Genomic DNA, 25183 nt, shown 5'->3' with positions numbered 1-25183 from the left:
ACTCGGGGCTCGTGTCCTCCTCCTCGTGGGCCGCAGCAGCCTGTTCTGTGATGGCAGCTGGAGGCTCAGCCCAAATCTCCAAGCCTGAAGTCGGCTTGGCCCGGCCCTTACACTGTCTGGCACCAGAGATCACCAGGGCTTCCAACAGAGCGGTCCTTCCCAGCCCTATGCGGGGGACTCAACCTGGAAGCTTCCACGTGCCACACAGTTGCTCTGTCCCAGAGCTGTGACCGCACCAGGTAGTGGAGGGCCCTTGGCAAAAACACCTTGGGCTGGACCCCTCCCTCCATGGCTCTCGTGTCTCACCAGCTGCCCCTTCTCTGCCTCCTTCCTTTCTTTCTTGGCAGGCAAAGAGCCAGTGAGCCAGGAAGCAACAGGGACCGCTTCTCTTCCTTGTCTCTTGTCTGTGCCCAGGTCAGAGGCAGGGGACAAACAGGTCGCAATGGCAAAAAGGCGAGGTGAGTCTAGGTGGCTTTTGTCGGGACTCCTGCAGGGAATTGGGCCTTTGGCACGTGCCCAGGCATTCTTGTCAACGCTGCCCCTGGCTAGGCTCTCCTCCGTAATGCTCAGCACATTCTAAAGGCTGCAATACAGAATATCTTTACTTGAGAGTAAGCTCCATCAGACAGTGTGTGTGCAGTGGTTTGAGTGCTGGACTGGAACTGGGCAGGCCAGGGCTGTGAGTCCCACTTGGGCATGAAGCTCCCTTGGTGGTGGAGGGCCAGTCACTTTCAGCCTAGTCTACCTCACAGGGTGGTTGTGGGGATAAAATGCAGACGGACCATGTGACACACCTTGTATTCAATTGTGGGAAAAGGGTGTGGTATAAATATTTATTTATTTAAAACTTTTGTATACCGTCCCGTCACTGACGTCTTGGGACGGTTCACAAGAACACCAATAAAATAGGATAAAGAGAAAAAGTAGCACAGCATCCAATAATAAATATAAAACCACAAATTAAGGCAATTTAAATAGTGGGAAAATAAGGTTTTCACCAGGCGCCGAAAGGGAAAAAAGCATTGGCCCTGAGCGAACCTCTCCCCATGGGACCTACATCTGAGGAAGCACAGGTCACAGGTCTGTTTGTTTTTGTGTGAGCAGAGCCAGAGCAGGGCTGGTGATGCTCCATCCGTGTGACCGCCTTGTGCTTATAGGCTTTGGCTTTGGCTTAGTCAGGGATGCACAGCCTTTGCCCAGTGGCTTCAATGTAATCTAATCTGCTTGCAGGATAACAGGCAGAGCTGCGGAACTCCCAGCCTGGGCAGAGCCAAAAGGAGGGCTTGCTCTTCTTTGTTAGCCTGTCTCAGCCCAGAGGCAATGAAGGGTGCGTTATGCTGGCAGCCTTCCATTTCTTCTGAAATGCGTCTCTTTGCCGCTCTTTTCTTCAAAGGGGTGTAGTTAGCCAAGTCTCCAAGTCAGCAGCAAGAAGCTCGGAAGCTGTCACGTTAATAGGAAATGCTTCATAAATATGGAAGCATTCACAGACCACAAGCATGAAGGTTCTGTTGGCTGGCTGTATGCCGGAGGCCTCTGCAAACCGGTCTGGTCTGGCTCCACCCAGATTATCTCCTCCTAGGCTGTGTGTGTATTCTTGGGGAAGAGCTCCAGCACCTTACTAGATCACCTGTGCACACTTTGGAACACGACACCTCCTCACACACTTTTGCACTGTTTCCCAAAGCAGTGCTGAATTTGACAAAGGGGCTGTGTGGTCCTGTGCAAAGCAGAATGTGGGTTAAGTGAACCTTTGCTGCTACCTAGTTGGCAGGGGTGTTCCTGGGCACTTAAAATGCGGGGGAGTGGTCTTTCTGTTGGCACCAGTGAAAAATCCATTCCTCTGCTTGGCACACCCTCCAGCAGACGGAAGCTCCAGTTCTGTATCTTTGCTGGCAGTGTCAGACCATCTGTTCACATGGTCCTTTCCAGATACATCCATTGAATTCTGAGGTCCCACCACACACCTAAGACTCCATGGATGGTTGCCAGTACTGAAGCAGTGTACCAAGAGATAGGAAGCTGCCTTCTGCTGAGCCCGATGTTGATCCTAGCTAAGGGATGGGCATGAGTGTTCTCCAGATGATCCTGGACTGCAGCTGTCACCATCCCTCACTGTTGGCTGGCCAGGGCTGAAGAGAGTTGCATTTGGAGGGCCTCAGGTTGCCCACTCCAGTTGCAGGTTAGATTGTCCAAGGAGGGTTGAAACCCAAAGAGGGCTGGGTGGGGTGTTTGTTGCAGTAGTTTCCAACTAGCTGTCCAGGGCTGCTGCTTTTTTCGGTGTCCGGTTTTAACACATCTTCCACGCTGGTTGGCTGACCCAAATAAGATAGTGGGAAAAATAATTGCTTGTCACATTGAACAGACATGACTGAGAGCGTCTCTGGCCTGTCTCAGATCTCTCCACGTTATACCTACAAGTATGCCTTTTCCAACTAAAATTGGTATGGGCACTGATATACACAGCTGGGAAAATGTTGGCCTGCCAGATGTGGACTTCAACTCCCACCAGCATGGATGATGGGGGCTGAAGTGCAACGAAAGGCACCCACTTTATGGAATGTTCTCTCCATTCCATTCAGGTGTGGAGGCTTCTGCAGCAAGTCACATCTGTTTGCCCAGGCGTTTCCCCGGACTGTTGGCATCACCAGCTACCTCTGGTTATTACATTTATTGCTTTATTATTGCTTTATTGAGTGCTTTTATGGCACTCGGTCATTATCTTGGGAAGTACTCATATTTTTTCTATAAATGAAAGGTTGCATAGACATTTTCTGAAATGAACACAATATTGGGGAGCTGCAGGTCCTGTCCCCACCCGCTTCACTGCAAATAATTGGCCCACTCTACATACAACCTCCTGGAATGGTGGGGAAGTTCACAGGAGACCTCATCTGAGCTTGCCAAATTGCTGGCCTTTTGTAGACTTATGTATGATTCACCAGGTCCTGATGTTTTGAGGATGTGCATTTATGAATGGGAACATGTGGAGACATCTTACCTGAGCATCATATAGAGATGCTCCAAGGCTTTCTGGAGGCCAGTCTTTATAAAAATACAGAAGTCCATGCTGTGGGTACATCAAGGGACCAGTCACTTACCATTCACTCCAAACTCCTGGCTTACTAGGGGTATCTATATGGCCACTGATCCGTTTTCATGGTTACTTCTACATACTGGAAACAGTCGATCTGTCAGCAATGGGATTTGAGGGCTGACGGCAGATCCCTCCTTTTTCTACCTCTTCCTCTTATTAAATGGTCCATTATAAAACATATGGTTTGGAAGAGTAATTTTAAAGTGGAGGCTGCAGTCTGACATTCACTTGTCCCATGGAAGCCCATTCCATACCCTAGGACTCCTAAATGTTAGGAAGTACTTCCTGGCATCCACCCTAAATCTTGGTTCCCTGAGCTTGGCTCCTTTGGAACTTGTCCTGCCCTCTGTTGCAGGGGAAAAATGGCCGTGACCCACCTCTGCGTGACTTTCCAAAAGTTTCACGTTCACTCATTTTTACCCTTCCTCCTTTTGAATCGACCATCTTAAGTATAATAACGAGGAAATGTAATAATTAATGTATTTTTAAAAAATAAGAACAGCAGGTAAAAGCTGCCCTAACCAAAACAAGTCCATCCTGGAGTGCGTTTTTAAGCCTCGCAAAGGATGGAATTGATGAACAGTAAAAACAAGACTTAAAGGTTTATATATTTATTTGGCACAAGCTTTTGGGAATTACAGCACTCATGAGAGACAGAGAGCATTAGGGTAAGATTCATGTTTGCATACTGTATCTATCTCTGGGATAAGAGGAAGAACAGTAAACATAAGGTCAGGCAGAGACTAAACGCAGAAACCGAGCACTCCGTTATTCACAGCGAGAACTTGTGGCGCGGTTGTTGCTGGCAACACAAACGTCCCGGTACCAGCTAAGCCAGCCATTCAAGACCCGCGCGCGGAGCAAAGCAGGCCGGCATCCTTCATCCCGATTCGTGCCCCCGGCGATGGAATCAAGCGGAGGATGAATGCAGGCCTTTCCGCGGCACCACGGCCATGTTCAGCCCGGGCAAGGAGGGACCCGGGAGGACGCCCGTTTCCCGCGCTGCTTCCCGAGTGCTGCCATTTCTGGCGCCGGGGCCGCCCGCCGTCGCCCATCTCCCCAGCCTGGCCCGTTGCCCCGGGGCAGGAGGGCAAGCAGCGGTGCCACGTGGTGCGCCTGCCCTCCCTCGCGGTGCGGGGCAGGAGCGCGGCCCTTCCCCGCCCCGCCGGCGAAAGGGCGCGGCGCCTTTAAGCCGGCGGCTCCGCCCCGGGTCCGGGAAAGTTTGCGGCTTCCTCGGCCGCGGCGGCGGTGGCCGGTCGGAGGCTGCGACGGGAGCCGGAGCCGGGAGCGCGTCGCGCAGGTAACACCGCCCTCCGCCCGGGGGGGGGGCACGGGGGCAGGGGAGGGGGCCAGCGCGTCGCCTTCCCCCCGCGCTCCCTCCCCAGGAACAGGGATCGCCTGCTGCTTGCGATCCTTGCTTTCCCTCCCAGTTGTCAGCCCAGAGCCTTCCTCCTCCCCGCCCAAGGAACACCTTTTACAAGCTGCTTGTCCTCTCCCCGACTGGAGTCCGAGCGGCATTTTTCTGGCGTCCGCGCCTCTGTGCGCATACAGAGTGCTGTCCCAAATGAGTCATCTAGAGAAGGATTAGGTAACTGCTTCAAGGGGACGTGCCAGGTGTTCTGGCCCCGCGGTGCGGGGAACAGCCTGCCAGATGTTTTGGAAAGCAACTCCCAGAATGCCTGACCATTGGGTATGCTGGGGAGGGCTTATGGGAGTTGTAGTCCGAATCTCCTGGAGCACTCCAGGTTATCTGCTGCTGCTTAAATCGGGTCAGTTGCATGGTTGGCTGTGCATATGCTCAAGTGGACAAGCTCCAGGTGATTACTGCTCAGGTTTATCTGGAACCTGAGCGAAGTTTTTCTGGCGATGTCCTGCTTAGGGATTCCCGGATCTATGTCCAGGGGTCTCTGGGTAGATGGAGGGGTGTTGCTGAGCTCACCCCAGCCAGTCTCAGGCTCCGTGTGCCCTGATTACTTTTTCTTTACCATATTTTCTTGGCTTTGTTCTGGCTTGTAAGCAGTACTGTGGATTATAGATGCCTGGGTTTGTCTGTGTTGCAGAAGGCACGGCCCTTGTTATTCACTCCAGATGCTTACGGTGACTACTTCTGGAGCCAGTTTGGAAGGTGTGTGCAAGTTGTTATGTTTGCTTATGCATTTATTTGCAATATTTCCATGCTGCCTTTTGCATGGTTATGCCTGCTGATGTAAGCAAGAGCCTGGACAGTATTCCTGTCAGTTGAACAGGTAACATGAAATAGGAAATAACCTTATTTGAAACCTCTACAGAACACAAGTGATCAGTACCATAACCTGGACACACAAATCTCACTACTCCACAATGTTTTCTTCTCCAGTTGGAAGACAACATTCCGCATAAATCCTTCAAGTCCACACGTACAAGGATAACAGGTACCTGTGAAATTGTGTACAGTTGAGTGTGTGTTTGTACATATTTCTATGGCCAGATGTAGTCACAGGCACCAACCTGGGTGGATTTAAAAGGGAATCAGCCCAACCCATGCAGGCATGGGTCAGGGGGCTACTAGTCCTGGGAGCCATAGGCTACCACCAGTGTCTGTCAAGGGAATATGCTTCTATACATTAGGTGCTGAGGAATGTGGACAGGAGGGCATTATTCTGCTCAGAGGCATCTGCTTGAGCACTGTGGAAGCAGATGAGCTTGGAAATTAACAGGCGGCCAGTGCAGATAAAAGAGATAATGGCATAATAGGACCACTGTCCCAGGAAGCTGTCTAACTGTCTGCTTTGGACTAACTAAATGTTTGGACCATTTTCAAGAGAAACCCCCACCTGTAACCTTTGCAGTCACCTCAATGGGAGCTCACCAGAGCGTGATTGACTGTTGCGAGACTGTATCCGCACTAAGATCTTTGCGAAATCAAAAGTGCCAGCCTGACACCGTTGCTTTCCACCCAGCACCGTGCTCGATCCGGGCTGTTAACAGAATAGCACTCAGACAGCAGGCTGGGAGGAGAGAATGACTGGTATGTGGCTTATCCCCGATGGAGGGCAGAGAAACCAGGCTGCTGACCAGTCAGAGCGGTTTGCAGAGAGATAGCGGCCCGTGGAAAATATGCCCCAGTGTGCTTGCTGACTTCCACCCAAGTCGCCAAGAGCCAAAGAATGAAGATGAACCAGCTGCCAGAGCCTTTTGCTTCTGGCTGAGTCAGTGGATGCTAAGGCTGCTCCACTCTCATCGCCCAGGGACTATCAAGCGTGGAACAAGTGACCTGCTTTCCACTCAGTAAGGTGACTGGCCTAAGGGAGTGGGGCTTCTGCCTAGCCCCTAGGCTTCTGCAGTGGTTGAGTAATGAGTGAGCATGCCCAGTGGCCACAGAGTGTCTGTTTGGATCGGAATGGAATCTCTTGGAAAAACAAGGCAGCTGCAGGTTACACCCTGCTTGTTCACCACCTTTATTTGCAGAGCTAGAGCAAGCTTAATGGTTAAGCGAGTCAGGTAGTCTTTAGTTTGACGCTTGCCTCAAGCCCCAGGCTTTCTCGGCTCCTTTCTGCGCTTCCTCCTGTGGCATCATGTTTCCGTTTTCATACTAAGGCATTTACAACTATTAAATGTTTAAGGTATTGCCCTAAACAGCTTGGGACCTGGTTACTTGAAGGACGGCCTTTTCCAACCTACTCCCACCTGACCCTGGGATCTGGGAATGAGGTCCTTCTGAAAGAGCCATCCCTAAAGGAAGTAAAAGGGAAGGCAATTAGAAGAAGGGCCTTCTGAGTGGCTACCCCCCACCTTTGGACCAGGCTTCCTAAAGAGGTCTGCCTGGCGCCGTCACTACTTTCATTTCAGCACCAAGCAAAAGCTTTTGCAGATATTTCGAGATTCTGACACCGGATTATAGAGCTCGCTCTGCTCCAGCAGGTTTTCCCTCCTCCCCTCCCCCTGTGCTTGTAATTTAATTGTACTGCCTAATTAATTATATTAATTGATTGTATTTTTAAGATGTTGCTAGCTGCTTAGAAAGCCCTGTTGGGCTACTCGTGGTGTATAAATTTGAGGGGGAAAAAAACCCGCAGCAAAACAATGCAAAGAACTTGCCTGGTTTTAAAACATCTAGGCTTGGCTTAGGTCAGTGGTGTTGAAACCCAGGCCCAGAGGTTCCGCAGATGACCCCCCGCCCCCTCACCCCTTTCCTTTGGCCTCCAACATTTGGTGACTTTTGTGTGTTGTCAGTTTTCCACCCTTCCTGAGAGATCAAAACGCCACCTGTGAGGCTAAGTTACAGTCAGTAAGAGCTCTAGGTGAGGATATGCTGGTACCTTTGGTATTTTTGCCCTGCCCACCTCTGGAATTCTTCACAGAGATCTTCTCTAAAATTGAATTCAGCCCCTGGGCTGAAAGAAGCTGGAAACCTCTAGTTTAACTAATCTAGCAGGTCAGTTGCTTTCAGAGGTAATGACTAGTTTAGGGTCTGGTGAACTGAGGGTTAGATCAGTGGGTTGGATGAAGCTGTAGTGTCTTGCCATTACAACCCTTAATTTTCTTTTCCAGTTTTGGGAAGCTGCAGCTGCACCCAGGGAAGGAGAAGCTGATTTCCAGGCAGAGGTCAAGATGGAGGCTGTTGATCTGTCGTTCCTTTCGGATGCTGAGAGGGATTTGATCCTCCAGGTCCTCCAGCGAGATGAAGAGCTGCGGAAGGCGGAAGAGAGGAGAATTAGGTGAGAATGCAATCGGGAGGTGTCTGTGCTCGGCAAGGCTGAGTATTTGCCAAAGCTATCAGGCTAATAAAAGGCCAAGAGGAGCCCAAAGTGTTGCAAATCTCTTTTGACATCCTGGTAAAGTACAGATGTATCCCAGAAGGACCCCAACTTCTATCAGCTCTGGTCAACTTGACTGATACTCACAGATTATTTATTTATACACGTATTTATAGACTGCCTATAACTGTTGAGACCTTCCTAGGTGGCTTACAATACATTTGTTTTATATGGTTTGTTGTATCCAAGTATTGAGGGTGCCTGTGGTCATATACCTCTCCTTTAGGGTGTTGACTTTCTGTTTAGCAAGTAGAAATGGAATGGAGTCTCTTGGAAAGGAGCATGGCTGGCTAGCCAGCTGGCTGCTGGAATACTTTTTTTTTAATAGCTCCACTGGGGAAAGGAATTGAATGGGTTAAGAAATGCCCTTTGGGGAGCAAAGTGTCCAATTCATTGCCTGTCAAGTAAAATGGATTTCTAAGTGCTGTGTGGCAGGGCCCTTCCTAAAGCAGCTGGCGACCAACCAGGCATGATCTCTGCCCAGTCGGGGTGCTGCCTCCTGCTTGAGACGGCAAAATCGAAGTGGTTGTTGAAGACCCCATGGGCTGCATGTGGCTCTGGGGGTGCTCAAGTCATGCAGGCCTGCTTGGTGGTTTCAGGAGAGGGCCTTCGGGGGAACGTGCAAGAGCCCTGCTCGATGGACTGAGCCAGAGGCCCTCCACATGCTGCACGGTCGGCTCACTGCATGTGGAAGTTGCACGCCAGGGTCACTAATGTGATGCTCATGATATACCTCCGCAGATTTGCATACATCTGCAGGACAGAATAGATCTGAAATGCATACCACGTTTTAGCTATTGCACTTTTTTGTTGTTGTTGTTAGTCGCAACATTGTGCCCGACCCGTCACAACCCCATGGAGCTATTACACACAGGCTTTAGCCTAACATAGCCTCCGACCTAATATCCATTTGAAGGTGGCGTCTGCGGGTTTGGGACACTTGTGGTGAGCTGCGTGGGGATTCAGGGCCACCTCCTTGCATGGACCGTCTTAACTCCTTTTCCAACCTCTCGCTCCACCCAACAGGCGCTTAAAGAAGGAGCTTCTGGAGATCCGCAGAAAGGGAGCCAAGAGGGGCAGCCAGCGCTACAGCGAGCGGACGTGCGCCCGCTGCCAGCAGAGCCTGGGCCGGATCAGCCTCAAGGCGAACACCTGCCATGGCTGCAATCACCTGGTGTGCCGGGACTGCCGCTCCTACAGTGCCAACAGCTCCTGGTGCTGCAAAGTCTGTGCCAAGGAGGCGTAAGTCTTGGGGTTGCTGGTTGCCTCTGGATTCACGTGGGTGGCCTGATCGTTGATGTGCGGCTTAGGATCTCTGCTCTTTCATGTTAAGGGAAACATGCAGGCTTCTAGTTCTCAAGGCTTATGCATGATAATGCAGGAGCTGCTCAACAATCCAGTCCTCCTTGCATTCTTCTTTTGCCTTCCAGGCAAGTGGGGGCAGATGTGGCCGCCGCAGCTCAATTAATGTTGCCAAGGCTGTGCGACTAGCAATGGATCAAAGGGGGTGGGGGGAACATGGTTGCTTTTAAGGAAGCAATGGGGGGCACCATTTGAATAGGCACCCTAGGGTACTACCTAGGATAGGTGGAACTTAGTTCCTACTGCTTCCATCATGAGACTGTATCTGCAGAATCCCAAAGTATGCAAGAACAAATAACAGCTTTGGCATAAAGTGTGCATTTTATGCAAACTTATGTGGAACTTACATTTTTGTTTTTGCTTAAGTAATGAGTTCCTTGTAGATGAAGAGGCAGCGCTTGCATGGTTGATTCACCAAGCAGACATAACACCCTGACTTGAGGGGCTGAATTGCTACAAGCCCCCTCATGCAGCCCTTTTCCCTCCTTGTCCTCCCCGCACCCCCCACACCCCTCCAGGGACCTGAAGAAATCCACGGGTGACTGGTTCTATGACCAAAGAGTAAATCGGTTTGCTAACAGGCTGGGCAGTGACATCATCCGAATGTCCCTTCGGCACAAACCGCTGGGTATGGTTTCTCGATGGCCCTCTTTAAAGGAAAGGAAGTACAAAATCTAGTCAGTGACTGGTCCCCTTGCAGAATCTGTGCTTCCTATTTTCAAATTAAAAGTCGTGGTTACTCATAATGAAGCATATTAAGCCACCCCAGTAACTTTTCCGCTGCAGTCCAAGTCCTGTGAACTCTCTCCATTGGGTTGTGCAGGGTCCCCCACTCCTATTCTAAGGGGTTGAAGTGCCTTTCAAAGACTTGGATATGGGCAGCAAGAGCTTGAAGGCTGAAGCTGAAATGCTTTCGGTGTTCTTGAACCTGCCTCTTTTGCCCCCGCCGACTGCATGCCGGACTGCTGTCCCCCGGTGGGTCTCTGAAGCAGAGCTTGGCCCCCAGGCTGGAAGAGGCTCTGCAACCCACCTCTGCCTTGTCAGCACTTTCCCTCCCCACTTTCCCATCTAACTGGGCTTGCTTGCTTGAGCTATCTCGGATCACTTTGCTCCTGTCGGGCCATTAGGGGCACCTCTGCCATCCGCACAATTTCTGTCATCTGGAAGCCATGTGCCTCCAAACCAAGCAGTGGGGAGAAAGAGGAGGATGAAGGCTTTTCATGCTTTCTTTGGCCCTTCCCAGAGCATCTGGCTGGCTACCCTGCTGGGTGCAGGAGGAGCCTTGGCTTGGCCGCACTGAGGCTCTGGACTTGGTGTTGCTGCGTGAATTGATGGGTGTCGGTTGCCTCCAGGGTCTGTGAACTGTAAAAAAGTTTGTTTCCCCCACCCCTGTTTTTCAAGCCAGCAAAAGGGAGACGGCCGGGCAAGCCTTACTTGAGAAGGCCCAGCTCAGCAATCCCCAGAGCGGCCCCAAGACTGCACAGATGAGTCCTCAGCGGCCGCGCAAGGAGCCCAGGTGACGCTCTTCATCCCCCGGGACTCTTGGGCCAGGCGGAGTCATGAACCTGCCAGGGCCCACCCCCAGCGGGGACCCCTAGGAGGAGCTCCCTGCCAGCGTTGCTCCTCCTCTTCACCAGGGCAACCTGCTCATTCATGGCCTCTTGCTCTGGCCAGGAAAATGGAGGTGGTGAGGAAGAAAAGCAGGAGGTGCCCCGGCCTCCTCGCTCCTGGCTCTCCGCCTCTCCCACAGGCCCGTGAAAGCAGTGAAGAGAGAGGCCATGAGGCGGGACAGCGAGCCCTCCACAGCCGGGAGTGGGCTCTGATCCACCGAGCCCCTCTTCCAGCCCTTCCCCACACTGCTCCTCTCTTGGCTGCAGGCGGAAACTGGGCTTGGGTGATGCCTGCCCATGGGGGCAGTTTGGGGGCTGGGGGCTGCTGGCACCTTGGAAGCAGCTCAGGCTAGGATGGGGGGTGAATGTGCCCACCCCCAGGACTCAGACCACCAGCTGGGTTGGGTGGGGCTGGTGGGATTGGTGACCCAGCCATACCTGGGGGGCCACACATCGCCCATCCCTGGGTTGGGGGAAGAAGGTGGTTCTATGGGGAAGCAACTGCACAGGGGGAGAGTGAGTGAGTAGAAGAGGATCCTTCCACTTCGCTTTCTCTCTTGGAACAGAAGATGTGATGCATTCCAGGCCACAACTCCTACAGTCCCCGGCTGGCAACGATAGGAGTTGTAAACACCTATCCAGCAATCTGAGGGCTGAAGGCTGAGGAAAGCCCCTTTAGCCCCAGGCTGTGCTCCCTTACCGGTCCTGGGTTCTGTGGAGGTTGTTTGGACATCAAACTGGAGCTGCCACAGACCAAAACTGGGCCAGCGGCCTTTGAAGCGTGGCGCCTCTCTCACCACCATGGGCCCCCATGGCTCACCTGACTGGGCTGTTTCCTTCCAGCTTGACTCCAGAGCCCCTGGAGCCACGGGATGCAAAGAGCGACACGGAGTCGACCGAGAACATGAGCCTGGATGGCTTCCGTCCCGCCTCTGCTCCCAGTGCCACACCTGCTGGGCCCAGGTTAGAACGACCAGCTCCCATTCCAGTGGAAGAGGATGAGGCGGCTCTTCTTGTTGCTCTGTGTGTGTCCTGCCATTTTTCCTCCTGCATGGAATCTAAGACAGCATGCATCCTCTTCCTCCTTTGAGCCTTAGATCAGCTGTGAGGTAGGACAGATGGAGGGTCAGAGCAGGGACTGGAACCGAGATCTGCTGACACTCCAGCTGCTACACCATGCAGGCTCGCCAATGTTGTCTTTGCTGCACCACTTGGCATTGGAGTGTGCAGGAGGTGGGTTGCCCACCATACTGGATTTCAGCTTCCAGCATTCCTGACCTTTGGAGATGGTGGTGGGGGCTTCTGGGAGTTGTAGTCAACAGGTTCCGCATTCTGCCTCTCCCCATCCCTGCCTCTTTGGAACGCTGGAAGCTGGAGCATCCTTGGAGCATTCTGGGCAGTTAAGTCGGTTGAGTCCAGCTGAGGCAGAGCGAGGGGACCGGGGAGCGAGTGGGGTGAGTGTGAGCGGCCAGCCAGCCGGCCATTAGGGACATTCGTCTCCAGTACGTAGGCTGGAGTGTGCCCACAGGTCTAACCTGCATGGGATGCCTCAGACAAGAAGCCAGCATGCACATGCCTGGCCGGGACCCTTAGTCTATAACCTACCTCACAGGGTGGTTGTGAAGATAAAACAGAGAGGAAGAGAACCTTATAAGGTGCTGTAAATTCCTTGTAAGAGGAAAAAATGCAGGACATAAATACTGCTACTAATAACTTGTGAAGGCTGCTTGCTGTAAAATGTGATGGCAGCCAGCTTAGATGGCTTTAAAAGGAGATTAGATCAATCTGTGGAGGAGGCTGGGTTTATACATTGCAATTAATCTTGCTGGCTAAATGGAGGAAGTAGAGGTGTTTATTTATGGCATTCACAGCAGGGCTAGGCAATCTTTTTGGCCCCATGGGCACCACCACAAAATGGCTGCCATGGACAAGTCACAGAGGACAAGTGACCCAGACTCTAGGCTATATGTCTTCTTAAATTCTTCCATGATTCGCCACTGTGTTTAATGTTGTGTCTTTATTGTGTGTTTTGTTGGTTTGGGTTTTTAATGGAAGCCACCTTGAATCAGTGTTGCACTGGAGGCACAGGGGTCAAATATCAAAAAGAAACGAGCACACAAATGGAACTACAATGTCAGAGGCACAATGTTACTGAAAGCCGGTTTCAGGGATTTATCAGCAGGAATGCTAGAGTAGAGTTTTCTCTCATGCTCTGCATGTGGACTTTCTGGAAACATTTGGTCCCTCTGGGAAAACAGACACTGAACAAGAGAGACCTTTTGGCCTCCTCCAAAGCAGAGCTTTTCTTACTATCTCCTTCTGGGTTTTTTTGCAGCCCTCGCCAAGAGCGGACGAAAGCACTTGACCCTTCGGGGTCCCATTCATCCAGCCTGACCCTCCCAACCCACTTCAAGGAGGCTACCCCTTCTTTTTCTGGCACTGTAAGTCCTCGCTTCTGCCTCCTTTTGCAGGGTTCCTGTGCACTTGAGTGCTGCAATACTCTGAAAGGGTATGAATGCCTGGGAAAGGTGAGAACCCTTTTTTCCCAGGACTCCCCGACTCACAGGATGGGTGCCGTGGGAAAGACAGGGATCTCTTTTCCCAGGACTCCCCAACTCACAGGATGGGTGCCGTGGGAAAGACAGGGATCTCTTTTCCCAGGACACCCCAAGTTTCAGCAGGAGTGCTGTGGGACAGGCAGGAATCTCTTTTTTCATGACAACTGAACATTCGGCATGCATGGACCCAGCTTCTCTTGGCAGTGCACAGTATTCATGGGAGCCTCTGCCTCCCTGCACATCTGAACTTGCCAAGCTCGGACTTGCTCAAGTAGCACGGGGCCTTTCCCCAATCTGGAGCTGAGCGCATGTCTCCCTAGGAGCTGGATTCCCTGCTACTGCGCTTCACAATCTGATATTTGGAATTGGGGAGACGGGTTTTCTTTCTGCTCTGGTTCTGTGAAGTGGTCTCATTCTGTCCTAGGAAGCTCGTTTTGGGAGCTCAGCTGATGAGAACGAAACCCTATTCAAGAAGAATCCTCGAAGAGTTCAGAGGCCTTCAGGCAAGGGACCTTAAGATGTATCTATTGTGATGCTGTTATATCTACGGTGATGGCTTCAGTAGTCTGGGGGTGGGGGAGATTGCTGCACTGCGGTCTGGAGAGATCTGGGTTCAAATCCTGGCTCAGCCATGGAACGTTACTTGGAGTTGGGCCAGTCGCTCCCTCTCACCTTGACTTGTGTCACAGAGCTGTTGAGATGATGAAGTGGTAGAGGGTGGGGCTGTTGAAGGTGTGAGTGTGTGTTTTTTTGGGGGGGGGCAGGGCAGCATAACTATAATGTATTGAATTGTCCATGCGTCTGCCTGCTTTTAAGGGCTCGGATCCTTTGTTCTAGCCCTGTTAGCATAACACCTTTAAGTGGGCAAATGTGGGAGGTCCGGGGTCCTTGGTGCCCCCGGTTTCCCCACTGGACTCCACAGGGTGCTCCACAGTCCACCAGGTGGCCCCCCTGCAGTTGCTGGTTTGCCAACAAACAGAATCAGGCAATTTTGGCTCTCGGTACTTTCCACAGATGCTGCTTTTTTCACTTGGGGGTGCAGCCAGGTGCCCATCCTCCTTTCACAGAATTAATGAGGGAAGGACTGCAAAGGGCTGGCAAATGTTTCAGCTGATTCTGTGTGCAGCTCAGCATGGAAGGAGCCTGACAAAGACCGCCTGGGGCCTCCTTCCTTGGGGGCCATCTTGAAAGGATGTGTGGCTCAGCATCAGGATGCAGGATGCTGTTGTGCAACAGGGTGATCCTGTGGCAGGAGAAAGTGCTGGATTTGCATGGCAGTCTGGTCTCCTGCCTCCAGCTCTGTGATACTGAAATGAGTGGCTTGGGTGACTCTCCTTCTCCTGTCTGTCACAGAGTACACCAAATCGGTGATCGACCTGCGGCCTGAGGAGCCTGGCAGCGAAAGTGGGCTTCTGGGCGACAGAAGCAAGTCAGTTCCAGGCCTCAGTGTGGAAATGGTGAGCCTTCAAGAGAGAAGGGACTTTGGAGTTCTGGGCAAAGCCTGTGAGCTGCTTTCTGCATGCCAAGAGGTTCCAGCTTGGTGTATGGATGGTATTAAAGTTCCTGAAGTCCAAGCAACTGGAGGCCTTTGATGGACCAAATCAAATGCCAGGCATTCCGATCTGGCTCACTGACTGTGCCTCCTTTCTCCGTCCACCCCCCATGCTTCAGCTGTGAAATGCTTGCTGTTTTCCACTTTTGCACAGTGTCTCCCTCTTTTGAAAGGCTGGTGAGCCTCTCCTAAGGCTTATTTATCACCAGCAAGAGCTGGAAGCTGAAATTCGCTAATACTTTTGGACTCGCCCCGTTTCCCTTACGTTCCACCCGCCACCCGGATGTGGCTCTTGAGAGCTGCTCTGACATTGCCTTCAGTCCCAGGGCTGGAAAAGCTTTGATGCTCCTGACCTCAGAGGTGGTGATGAGACAGATGGGAAGAAGTGGTCTCCTCGGCAAGGCTGGCCCCACTGCACGGGCGTGCGAGGCGAGCTGGGACACCTCCCGTGGCTACTTGGCTGTCTTAGTGAAGAGCCCTGTCTGGCTTTTGGGGAGGTGCGTGGAGGCAACTTAGCAGCACATAGGCTGTGGGGGCGGATCCCCAGCATTGCAGGGAATGCAGTTTCAGCAGAGGGCAGGCTTCTGAGGCACAGAATCCTAGTAAAAGGCATGAACAAAACTCATCGTGGAATTTTGGCCAGCTTGAGGGGCGATAAGATGCAAGGGGGGAAGTCAGCATTTGAGTTTTGCAGGGCGGGTTGGGCTGAAGCCATTTAGGATGTTACAGAGGTCTCTCTCTCTCTCTCTCTCTCTCTCTCTCTCTCTCTCTCTCTCTCTCTCTCTGCACGCATATGCACACACATGTGCTTCCTCCCCTAGGAGGAGGAGGAGGAGGAAGACATAGATAACCTGGTGGAGATTCACCGGAGAAGGGCGGCCAGGAGAAGCATGCGCAGCGACGCATCTTCGGTAGGTCCTGCTTTTGGTGTCTGCTGACCCAGATAAAGCGATTGAGCTTTACTGGTAGAGGACAAGGTGGGTGATCCAGGGCAGGGGTCAGCAGAGAGGAGACTGCAGATATTTTGGACTTCAGCTCCCAGCACTCCTGACAATTGGCCACACTAGCAGCGACTTCTGGGTGTCAAACCCCCAGACATCTGGAGATCTATCTTTTGCCCACCCCTGATTTAGGGCATGGCTGGGCAAACTTCAGACTTGTGGGGTTTTCACAGTTGTTACTAGAACCTTGTGGTCCAAGAGAACTTGGAGCTGAGCCTCTGCGCACGTGCTCAGCCCAGGAATTATGGTCAGTGCTGGAAATGGGCTCATGGATCCTTGCAGACACAGCCTATCCCTGACTTTTCCCAAAGTGTCCTTTCTCAGCAACCCAGTTTGTATGTCTGTCTGTCGGGGGGATGCAGAGTGCTTTTTATGAGCTGCTGTTCTAAGATGATCGGGAGTCCAAATTGCTGGTGCAAAAATAGTCCAGAAGGCTACGGGAACCTGTTTTTTTTTTAAATGGGGAGGGAAGGGCTGCTTTTAACGCTGCCATTCTCTGAAATGGCAACTCTTCTTATCAACAGATGGTGGAAAGAGTGGTAGGTTTTAGTGGCAGGAACGGAGGTGGAACATCTTGGCGCAAACCTTCTTATGTGTAGCAGTTGATCAACATACCTAGTACAATCATATGGTGACATGGGTGAAGATTTGGCCTGAAATTTGAAAGCGCCAGAAGATGGGGATCAATGTGTTCTTCCTTTTTCTCCTCTCCCCCACCCCCCACATCCCAGAGCACTTTGGGAAGCATGGTTAGTATCTACAGCGAAGCAGGTGATTTTGGCAATGTCTGTGTGACCGGGGAGATCGCCTTCTCACTCAGCTACGAGCAGAAGACTCAGGCCCTGTTTGTCCACGTGAAGGAGTGCCACCACCTGGCGTATGCTGACCAGGCCAAGAAGCGCTCCAGCCCGTGAGTGTCTCTTGGCAGGGTGTCCCAGTGCGGGGCTGGGCCGGCTTCTGAGGGCGGAGGGACGTGTGCCGCTGCTGGTGGGCGGGACCAAAGTGAAGAAAGTCATTTTCCCCTGATGAACCATCAGCGAGGGTCAGTCGCTTGGGTTCTAGCAGAGAGGCACAAGAGGACCAAAAATAGAGAGCCAGCCCCGGTCAAGAAGGTCGTAATTTGCAAAGCTAAGTCTGGGAGCAGACGTTTTTATGCCAGAAGTCCTGAAGAGTGGTGTGGGTCAAGATAACCATGCACAAAATGTAGCCAAATGTTTCCTGCTGATTATATTTTCCCTTTTGGAGGGTTGTGTCCTGCTTTTGTTGGGTAATGCTTCCTGCTGTGACTTTTTTTGTCGTGAGTCAGAGCAGAAAGTTAAACATGCACTAGCTATGCGTGATGACTATGGCAGCTGGTCCTGGCTGGAGGTGGGCTCCCTCCATGTTGTTACTGAGCACCTAGAAAACACTCTTTTTTAAATGTATCAGACAATGTGGTGGTGTTGCCTGTCTCTTTCACAGTCAGACAATGAACACAATTGATTTTTTTTTGTTCTCCCCAAAAGCAGGGAGTGGTCAGCGCCCCCTCCCCCGCCCCCAGAAGCCACTACACCGAGAGCCACTGTACTGTTGTAAATTGCCCAGAGAACTTTGGCTTTTGGGTGGTATGCATGTGAAATAATCTGTCGTCAGCACCATCATCCTCTTCGTCATCAAGACAGGAGGGCTGAGTATGAAACTAGACAAGTTGCTGTGAACTATGGATTTTCCTGCTCCTCGTTTGGAAGCCCAAGCCATGGGCTGCATTCTGAGATTAGGGTCAATGGGAACCATACCTTGGATGGGATGTCCGAACCGATCCAGTGTGCACACGTGTCTGTGCCCCAGAAAGCACGGGGAGGTGTGGCCGTTCCTAATCGCACCAGTCACACAGCAAAGTGCCGCTGGGTTCGGTCTGCGTTGGGGCTGCCTTGCAGGGCCCCAGATGTGCGGGACAGGCACTCCCGTCCTTCCCAGCCAGCGGCCCACTGCATCTGGGGGGCACCCGACTGGGGAACTGCTAAAATGTCCTGCTTCCAAAACCAAACAGTCGCACATCTAGTGCAGGAAGTCATAGTGCTGTGATTTTTATTTCTTAAAAATACTTTTAATAATGTTACCTTTTCAGTTATTTTACATTTTGCTTTTTACCTTATCTTTTACAATGTTGCAATATTGTACTCCGTTTTCTTGGTGGACTACATGGGCCTCCTTCTGCACCCGTTTTGCAAGTCGTTTGTGAAGCGGATTAGGCTGAAAGGAGGTGGCGGGCCGCAGATGGCCCAGCAAACTTTAGTGGCCGGGAAAGGATTTGGAGTGGGATGTTCCCAGACCTGGTTTGCCACACCACAAACGTGCAGAGGTCTTCAGCCTGGCTGCCTGTTGAAATATCCACCCGCAAGCCTATGCGTGGTCTGCATGCGGCCTAGGGCAGTGTGGCAGAGCACACGGGCATGTTCGGCAGCCCCTCGGTGCCGCTGCACAGCTGCCTCGCGCTGGGCTCCCTGGCTGGTCGGACGGGTCCCCTCATCCTTTGAGAAGGGACAGTGCCGGCACACCCGTTCCTGTCCAAGGCTGCCGAAGGGCAGGGCGCGAGCTGGCCGACGTGTGACTCCTGTCATCTTGTCTCCTGCAGCTACGTGAAGACGTACCTTCTCCCGGACAAGTCCCGCCAAGGGAAGCGCAAGACCTCCATCAAGCGGAACACCATCAACCCCCTGTACAACGAGGTGCTCAAGGTACACAACTGTCTGCTGGCGAGCCCATGCGCCAGCGCTGCTCCCCAGCACAGGCTCGTGCATTCTGAGGTTGCTGTTCCCTCTCCCCTTTTAAGAAGTCGGATTTCTGGCTCTGGTGCTTCTGAAGCGAAACGAAGCAGGGATGAATGAGAGACGGGGCCTTCTGGAGGGTCACGCGCCCGTGTTCCCCACATTGCAGGGCTCGTGCAACACTGGAAAGGCGTGTGTGTCTCTCTGTCTGTGTTTGAGCCTGCTTGTGTGCCGTAATTGCTGGTGGCACCAAGCTGAACGGTGTCAGCACCAGGGGGCAGAAGACTCCGCGAGGCACGGCTGAGCTGGCATGCTTGCAGTGAGCCAGCCTGCCCCGCACTCCTCGGCTCCTTCTCTCCCCCTCCCCACCCGCTCTTCTCCCGGAGGAAAGGGCCTGGAACTTGGATTAAGGCAGCCACTGCCAGGGGCAAGAAGACACATTTCCGTCCTTGCATCCATGGCTCTCCCATCTGTTGTACTTCTTTGTGCAGGAGATCAATTGTTGCCAGATGCTTAGGGAGCCCATCTTGGCTGAAAAGCCAGATGTGTGTTTAACTAAGCGGAGCTGGGTCTTGGCAAGGTTCTCCCATTTTTGCTTGGAGGACGACGACAGGCAGCAACAAACAGCTTCCTCCAGGTTCCTCTGGATGCTGGACTTGCAGAAACCCCTTTGCTCCTGGTGGGGAGGGTCCTGACTTAGCTTTTCCCAGCCTCCCCCAGGGAGCCGGGGCTGCCTCTGTCTCTCCAAATTCATGGGCCTGGAGGGGTGGGGAAGCCTTTCTTCTTTTCCTGCGAGTCAAAAGCCCTTACTGGGACATCTCCAGCAGGGACAGAAGATAATGATGAGTGGAATGAGATGGGGTGGGTGGAGCCACTGGTGGAAGTGGGTGGGGCTTGCAGCAGCGCAGGATTGTAAATATCCCATTCTCTCCCTGTGTCACACCCTCTTGGTGGGTCACATGAAATGAGGGGGGTATCAGTCTAGGCTGAGGGCCCCTTCCGCCCCACAGGTGTCGGTCTCCCCACCTCTGAGTTACCCATTTTAAAAAAGAGTGAAAAGTCATAGATCTTGGTGAGTGTTTGGCAACATGCAGTGAAGGTCCGCATCCACCTTGTCCAGCCTTCCAGGTGTGCTGGGCTATGCCTCTTCTCACCCCTGGCCAGCCTGGCTGCCCCCGTTCCAGCCACAGAGCCCCTGCCGATTTTCCCGCGTGGGTACAGTGTTCCCCCCTTTCCCAGAGACTGAAAGACTTTTGCTAAAGCGAGGTTATGGGCAGGTGGAGCTTTAAGCTGAAACATGTTGGCGGTTTTTCCTCTGACCTCACCCGTTACAGAAAAGCAGCCCCCCCACCTCACCCCCCAGAGCTTTTCTGAAATGGAATTTGGCCTTTGAGATGGATGAAGCTCTGGATCCCACACGGAGAGGGACATGCACACACCGCGTCTATTATTTGCAAGGACAAAGCCCACAGTCCTCCCGCTCGGGTGGCGCATCAAGAGGAGGCGCTGTGGCTAAGTGGGAGAGTCCCTGCTTTGACTGTGGAAGGACCCAGGGTCAAGCCTCTGTCCGTGTTGACTGTACTGGGCTTGATGGGCCAAAGGGCTGACGGTGGTGGCACCTTCTGCGCCTTGCGCACTGCTTGGCCAAAAGCTCTTCCTCTCTTCTGATTGTGTTCGCAGTACGAGATCAGCCAGCCCCTCCTCCTGACCAGAACCCTGCAGTTCTCCGTCTGGCATCACGATCGTTTTGGCCGCAATACGTTCCTGGGAGAGGCGGAGGTTCTGATGAACTCCTGGAACTTCGAGAGCCAGTTTGAAGAGTGCCTCCCCTTGCACGGCAAGGTCTGTCTTGTGCCGGCGCTCAGTCCTTTAACCTGCTGCTAGCACAGTCTCAGCAAAACGGGGGTGTTGGATAATGCTCCAGCAAAGCCCTGTGCATTTCTTGTAGACTGAGTGGTGTATGCATTTCAGCTAAACTAATTCATCTTCAGGATCCTAGTTCCTCAAAAGCACCTATGTATTAGGTTGCAGGGTTGATTTAGCCAATGCAAATGTTAATTATTACAAAATAATGTTAACAAAAGAGCCACTGGCCTTTAAACAGAAATGGGTCAGTTTCCCCTTTATAACTAAGTGGCTCAGTAAGTTATAGTAAATTACCAGAGAGCCAGTGCAGTGTTAAGCGTGTGAGCCTGGGACTTGGGGCGAACTGGGTTCTAGTCCCTGCTCAGCCAGCTGGGCAGGGGGAGCCAGTCACAGACTCTCAGCCCAACCTACCTCGCAGGGTTGTTGTTGTGGGGGCAAGATTGAGAGCAGGAAGAAAAGAATGATTTGAGTGCATCGTAAGAAAAAAGTGGGAAAGAAACCTAACTAATTAAATCTAGTTAGATGAGCAAGCTCTTTTCATGCTGGGAAACTCCCATTCAGAAGTAGCCATGTTTATGCAGCTGATTAGAGGAGGCAGTACGTGGCGCGACATAGCCTGAAAGCTCTAAAGATGCATTTATCATACTCTGACAGCTTGGTTGTGATTATTTCTGGAGGAGAGGCCATGGTAAGCTGCTTCCGCAACCCCTCTTCCCAAAGGTCGCGTGGCTTCCTTTATTTACACATTTATTCTGGCATGAGCTTATGGTACCATAATAAATGCTCGTTTCGATGGAAGCACAAGATTCTTAGCTAATTTGGGCTGTCATTTGTAATTTTGTTGTGTCATTTTTCAAAAAATCAACACAGGCACACACAGCCTGGCCCAGTTTTGTTCTTGCTTCGTAATATATGCTGTAAAGCAAGCCTATGTGAACGTAGAATAAGAGCAGCAGTGTAACGCACAAATGCCAATAATATATCTGAAGGGCAACGAATAATGCTGAAACTGCAGAACAGTCTGTGGTTCTGTCAAGCCTTAACTATTGCTATTGTGGTAGGAAATGGCATTTTTCACCAGTTTCGTCAAACCAAAACTTTTTAGCTGGGAATCTTTTTACCTGGCTTATTTCGATAGGCTACTCAACCCCCCCGCCCCCAAATGAAGAGCATTCATATTTTCAGTCTTTCTAGTTGTACTGTGAGTTCTGACTGCACTTTGTCTTACTGCTGTTTTCAGATGTTCTGTGCATGCTACATTTTTTATTTTTGATGCTAATTTAGATTCTTGGCACTGAGGGGCAGAGCGTACATCTTACGGGAAAGAAATGCCACCCATATGCTCTGAATCACTCCTTTCACAGCCGCTTCCTGTGTTCCCAATCCCATCAGAAGTGCGTTGGGCCTGTCTTAGAGCAGCCCCCTCCTCTGTAGCTGTGCCCCTTCCTCCTCCGTGCCCTTGCTCTGATCACCGGTGGCATAATGCTCGTGGTGCTTTCATGGTTCCAGCTGTTTTGCTCCCCACCAGGAGCAAGGCTTTTCATGGATCTTAATCCCCAGGTCAAGGACAGGCCAGTGCAAAGTTTTTTGCATTAAGCCAGGAAGCAAGTTATTGTCACTGGGAAAATTCCTTTGCCAGGGAAGATGGAAAATGGACTTCTGAAGGAGGTGGCAGGTGTTGTCAGCCTGCTTGCTATTAAAAAGGCCTTTGCCTTGACCTCGTGAGCCCTGGTTTCCCTGCACCACTGCTGCCAGTGAATTCTGCAAGAACCGGGCCGGTTTCAGCAGCCTCAAGTTCACAAAATGCCGACGTTGTCCTGATACATCCTTGCACCTTTGTGTTCCAGAGTGCGGCAGACTCGGCTGCCTCTCCTCAATATAAAGGCGAGTTGGTGGTTTCGTTGAAGTTCATTCCCCCGGTCAAGCATCTCAGTGCAGGCAATGGAAAAAAAGGTGACGATTCAGCTTGTTTTAAGCCATTGCTCTCCAAATGCAACCCAAGTCACGTTGGCAGTAGCTCTCCGGTTTTCTTGTTCAGTCTTGTTTACTCCTATATGCATCTTTCTTTTCCATGTGGTCCAAAAATGTGTCTTGCATTTTGTTAAGAAAAGCAGAAACTCGCAATGCTTGGGTTTTAGGTTCTGCTTCATGGCATTAGTGAGGGGCTTTGAAGTCGTCCTCTTCAATAAGCCTTTGGGGGAAGTTGGGTCCTCATTTCAGGTTTCTGCCATTCATCTACATCACAAGAGTTTCTTGTTAGGTAAAAGGGAAGAAGGAGGTGAACTTCAGGTCTGGATCAAAGAGGCCAAAAACTTGACGGCAGCCAAATCTGGAGGGACCTCTGACAGCTTTGTCAAAGGGTGAGCAAACCAGAACCATTTTTCAGCTGTGCGGTGGGTGGAAAAGAAATTGGAGAGCTGATGGATTGCAGCTCAGATCACCCTGTAGGATCCTGGTGTGTGTGTCTCAGACAATAGGAGTTTCCTTGTACCTTATCTGGTGCTGTGTATGATTGAAACATTACAGGAGTGTGTTCGGTGTTGGGAAGCAATCGTATGTAGGACTGTATAAATGCTGGTGTGCCTGATGTGGCAAAAGCAAAAGCAAAACAATCCCTCTGCATAAAAACCGAGCACTCTGACCTTGTATGTGTCGTAGATTTTATCTGATTTTATTCTTCTTTGCTAGTCATGGGGGAAAGGATTGTGCTCTTTGGACCAGTGAGAATCCTCTTTGTGGCCTTTTAAAAGCAAAAAGCTGGTTTGATTACACGCAGAGATTCTCATGGTGATCAACTCGAGCCCGCACACCTTTTCCCCCACATACCGATTCCTGCAAGTTCGAATTAAAGATAGCCAGCCCTTCCTTGCCCGCAGATACTTATTACCTTTGAGGAACAAGGCCACAAAAAGGAAGACGCCGGTCGTGAAGAAGAGTCTGAATCCCCACTACAACCACACCCTGGTTTACAACAACATCAGCGTGGAGGAGCTGCCCCACATCTGCCTGGAGCTCACGGTGTGGGACCGGGAGCCCCTTTCCAGCAATGACTTCTTGGGCGGCGTCCGGCTCGGAGTGGGGACTGGTGAGGAAACGGCTTTGTGGTGGGGCGGGGTGTGTGTGCGTGTGCGCGCTCCTTATCTTAGTGTGGCTTACCTGTGGATGGATGCCTCCTCTGGCTTGCTGTGCAAATGCAGCCATGGCAGGCTGTGCCTATTGAAGGAGCGCCCACCTAGTTCCAGTTCGGCCTGGGATTTGCCCAGCATTCTCAAGCGGTGTGGACTGGGAATCCCTCCTTACCTCTCCAACTCCCTCCCCCACTCTCTCCCCCTTCAGGCATGAGTAACGGCCAGGTGGCGGACTGGATGGATTCGACAGGTGAGGAAATAAACCTCTGGCAGAAGATGCGCAAGTACCCGGGGTCCTGGGCAGAGGGGACCCTTCCCCTCCGTGCCACGATGGCCAGGCCAAAGCCGTAGCTTTGCTCCTGCCTGTTTTCGAGACTGAGCCCTGGAGGCAGGGGAAGGCGGGACTTGTTGCCCTGGAGCACCTGAGCAAGATTTCCAGGTTTCTTGTGCATGTTGGTGATGCAGCTAACCTTGCAGTGGCCTTTGAAGCTGTGTGTAGAAGCCATGTTCTCGGCAGCCTGCTTTATTTAAAGGATCTTGGTTTTGTCACTTTGTCCAAATTGAATTTTTCTCAGAGGCGCAGGAGAGGAGGGTCCCAAAGTGCCTTTTAAAAACTTTGTTTGCTGCATTCTCTTTTCTCCTGCCAGTCCTTTCTTACGTCTTTGTTGTTGTTTTTAAAAGCCTTCAGAAGACTGCATTTCTACACCCTGTTCCTGTTTTAAATGGCATTGCCTTCTATGTATGGAGGGGAAAGGGACACTGAAATAAAGTTCAAATGCATGAGCTGGAGGCTGCAGGAATTCAATTATCCGTGAAAATCTCTCTCTCTCTCAAACAGGGTATTTCAAAGCTGAACAAGGTGTGTAAAACTGCAACCAAAATACTCCTCGAATCATAAAATGGTAGAGTTGGAAGGGGCCATGAAAGCCATTGGGTCCAACACGAATTTTTACAATCATACTCAAATGGCCGTCCTGTTTCTTTCTGAATATCTCTAGTGTGGGAGACATTAATCCCTACGCCACACTGGCTCTCCATATGTACTCTTTTCTTTGGTATTTTTGACATATAAGAGCATCGAGTCATGTGTGCTCTCACTTAAAGTCTGAAGTGGTGCGGTTAGATTCAGAACTAGTGCCTTTGTGGAAGTTAGGCCTAGAAATAAAGCTGAGATCTGTACTGCTTCCTGTCAAGTCATGAGGGGCTAGAATAGACTGCCTTCAGACAAAGATCAGCTTTTTGAATGCTGCCTCCCTCCCATATGACAATCCCCCCACCCCCAGTAGAAAACTAGCTCAACAGGGAAAGAACCTGGCCCTGATGTTCCAGCTTTTTATCGTTTTGGAATTTTAAGGTTTAATTTTAAGGTAGTGGAGCTCTCCAAATGGTCTCCCCAACTCCCAGCAGTTGAATCGCAAAACACCTGTGAAGAAAGTACTGCTTTATTTTGGGAATTGGAAGCAGCTCAA

The 25183-nt window shown here is 51.5% G+C and overlaps 1 protein-coding gene across 4 annotated transcripts; it reads left to right on the top strand.

The window, feature by feature from the left end:
- The first annotated feature begins 35 nt into the window (after positions 1-35).
- On the top strand, positions 36-24497 carry SYTL4 (synaptotagmin like 4). 4 transcript variants are annotated; one of them, XM_044427246.1, is made up of 20 exons: positions 36-239; positions 348-458; positions 1930-2179; positions 5451-5505; positions 7625-7791; positions 8917-9132; positions 9771-9880; positions 10654-10768; positions 11706-11825; positions 13198-13303; positions 13845-13923; positions 14774-14877; positions 15794-15883; positions 16705-16883; positions 18588-18690; positions 20401-20562; positions 22434-22539; positions 22847-22946; positions 23463-23671; positions 23923-24497. In XM_044427246.1, the coding sequence occupies exons 5-20, from the start codon at positions 7685-7687 to the stop codon at positions 24063-24065; spliced, it is 2049 nt and encodes a 682-aa protein (XP_044283181.1). In that variant the 5' UTR covers positions 36-239; positions 348-458; positions 1930-2179; positions 5451-5505; positions 7625-7684; the 3' UTR covers positions 24066-24497. The 4 variants fall into 4 exon arrangements, with proteins under 4 accessions (XP_044283181.1, XP_044283180.1, XP_044283183.1 ...); XM_044427245.1 differs by having other exon boundaries at positions 36-458; XM_044427248.1 differs by lacking the exons at positions 36-239; positions 348-458; positions 1930-2179 and adding an exon at positions 4298-4394.
- The last annotated feature ends 686 nt before the right edge of the window (positions 24498-25183 follow it).

Source organism: Varanus komodoensis, unplaced genomic scaffold (assembly GCF_004798865.1).
Source record: "Varanus komodoensis strain SLA01 unplaced genomic scaffold, ASM479886v1 scaffold18_3, whole genome shotgun sequence".
NCBI lineage: Eukaryota > Metazoa > Chordata > Lepidosauria > Squamata > Varanidae > Varanus > Varanus komodoensis.
Note: the sequence above shows the minus strand (reverse complement) of the source record. Positions and strands in the feature narration are given on the sequence as shown.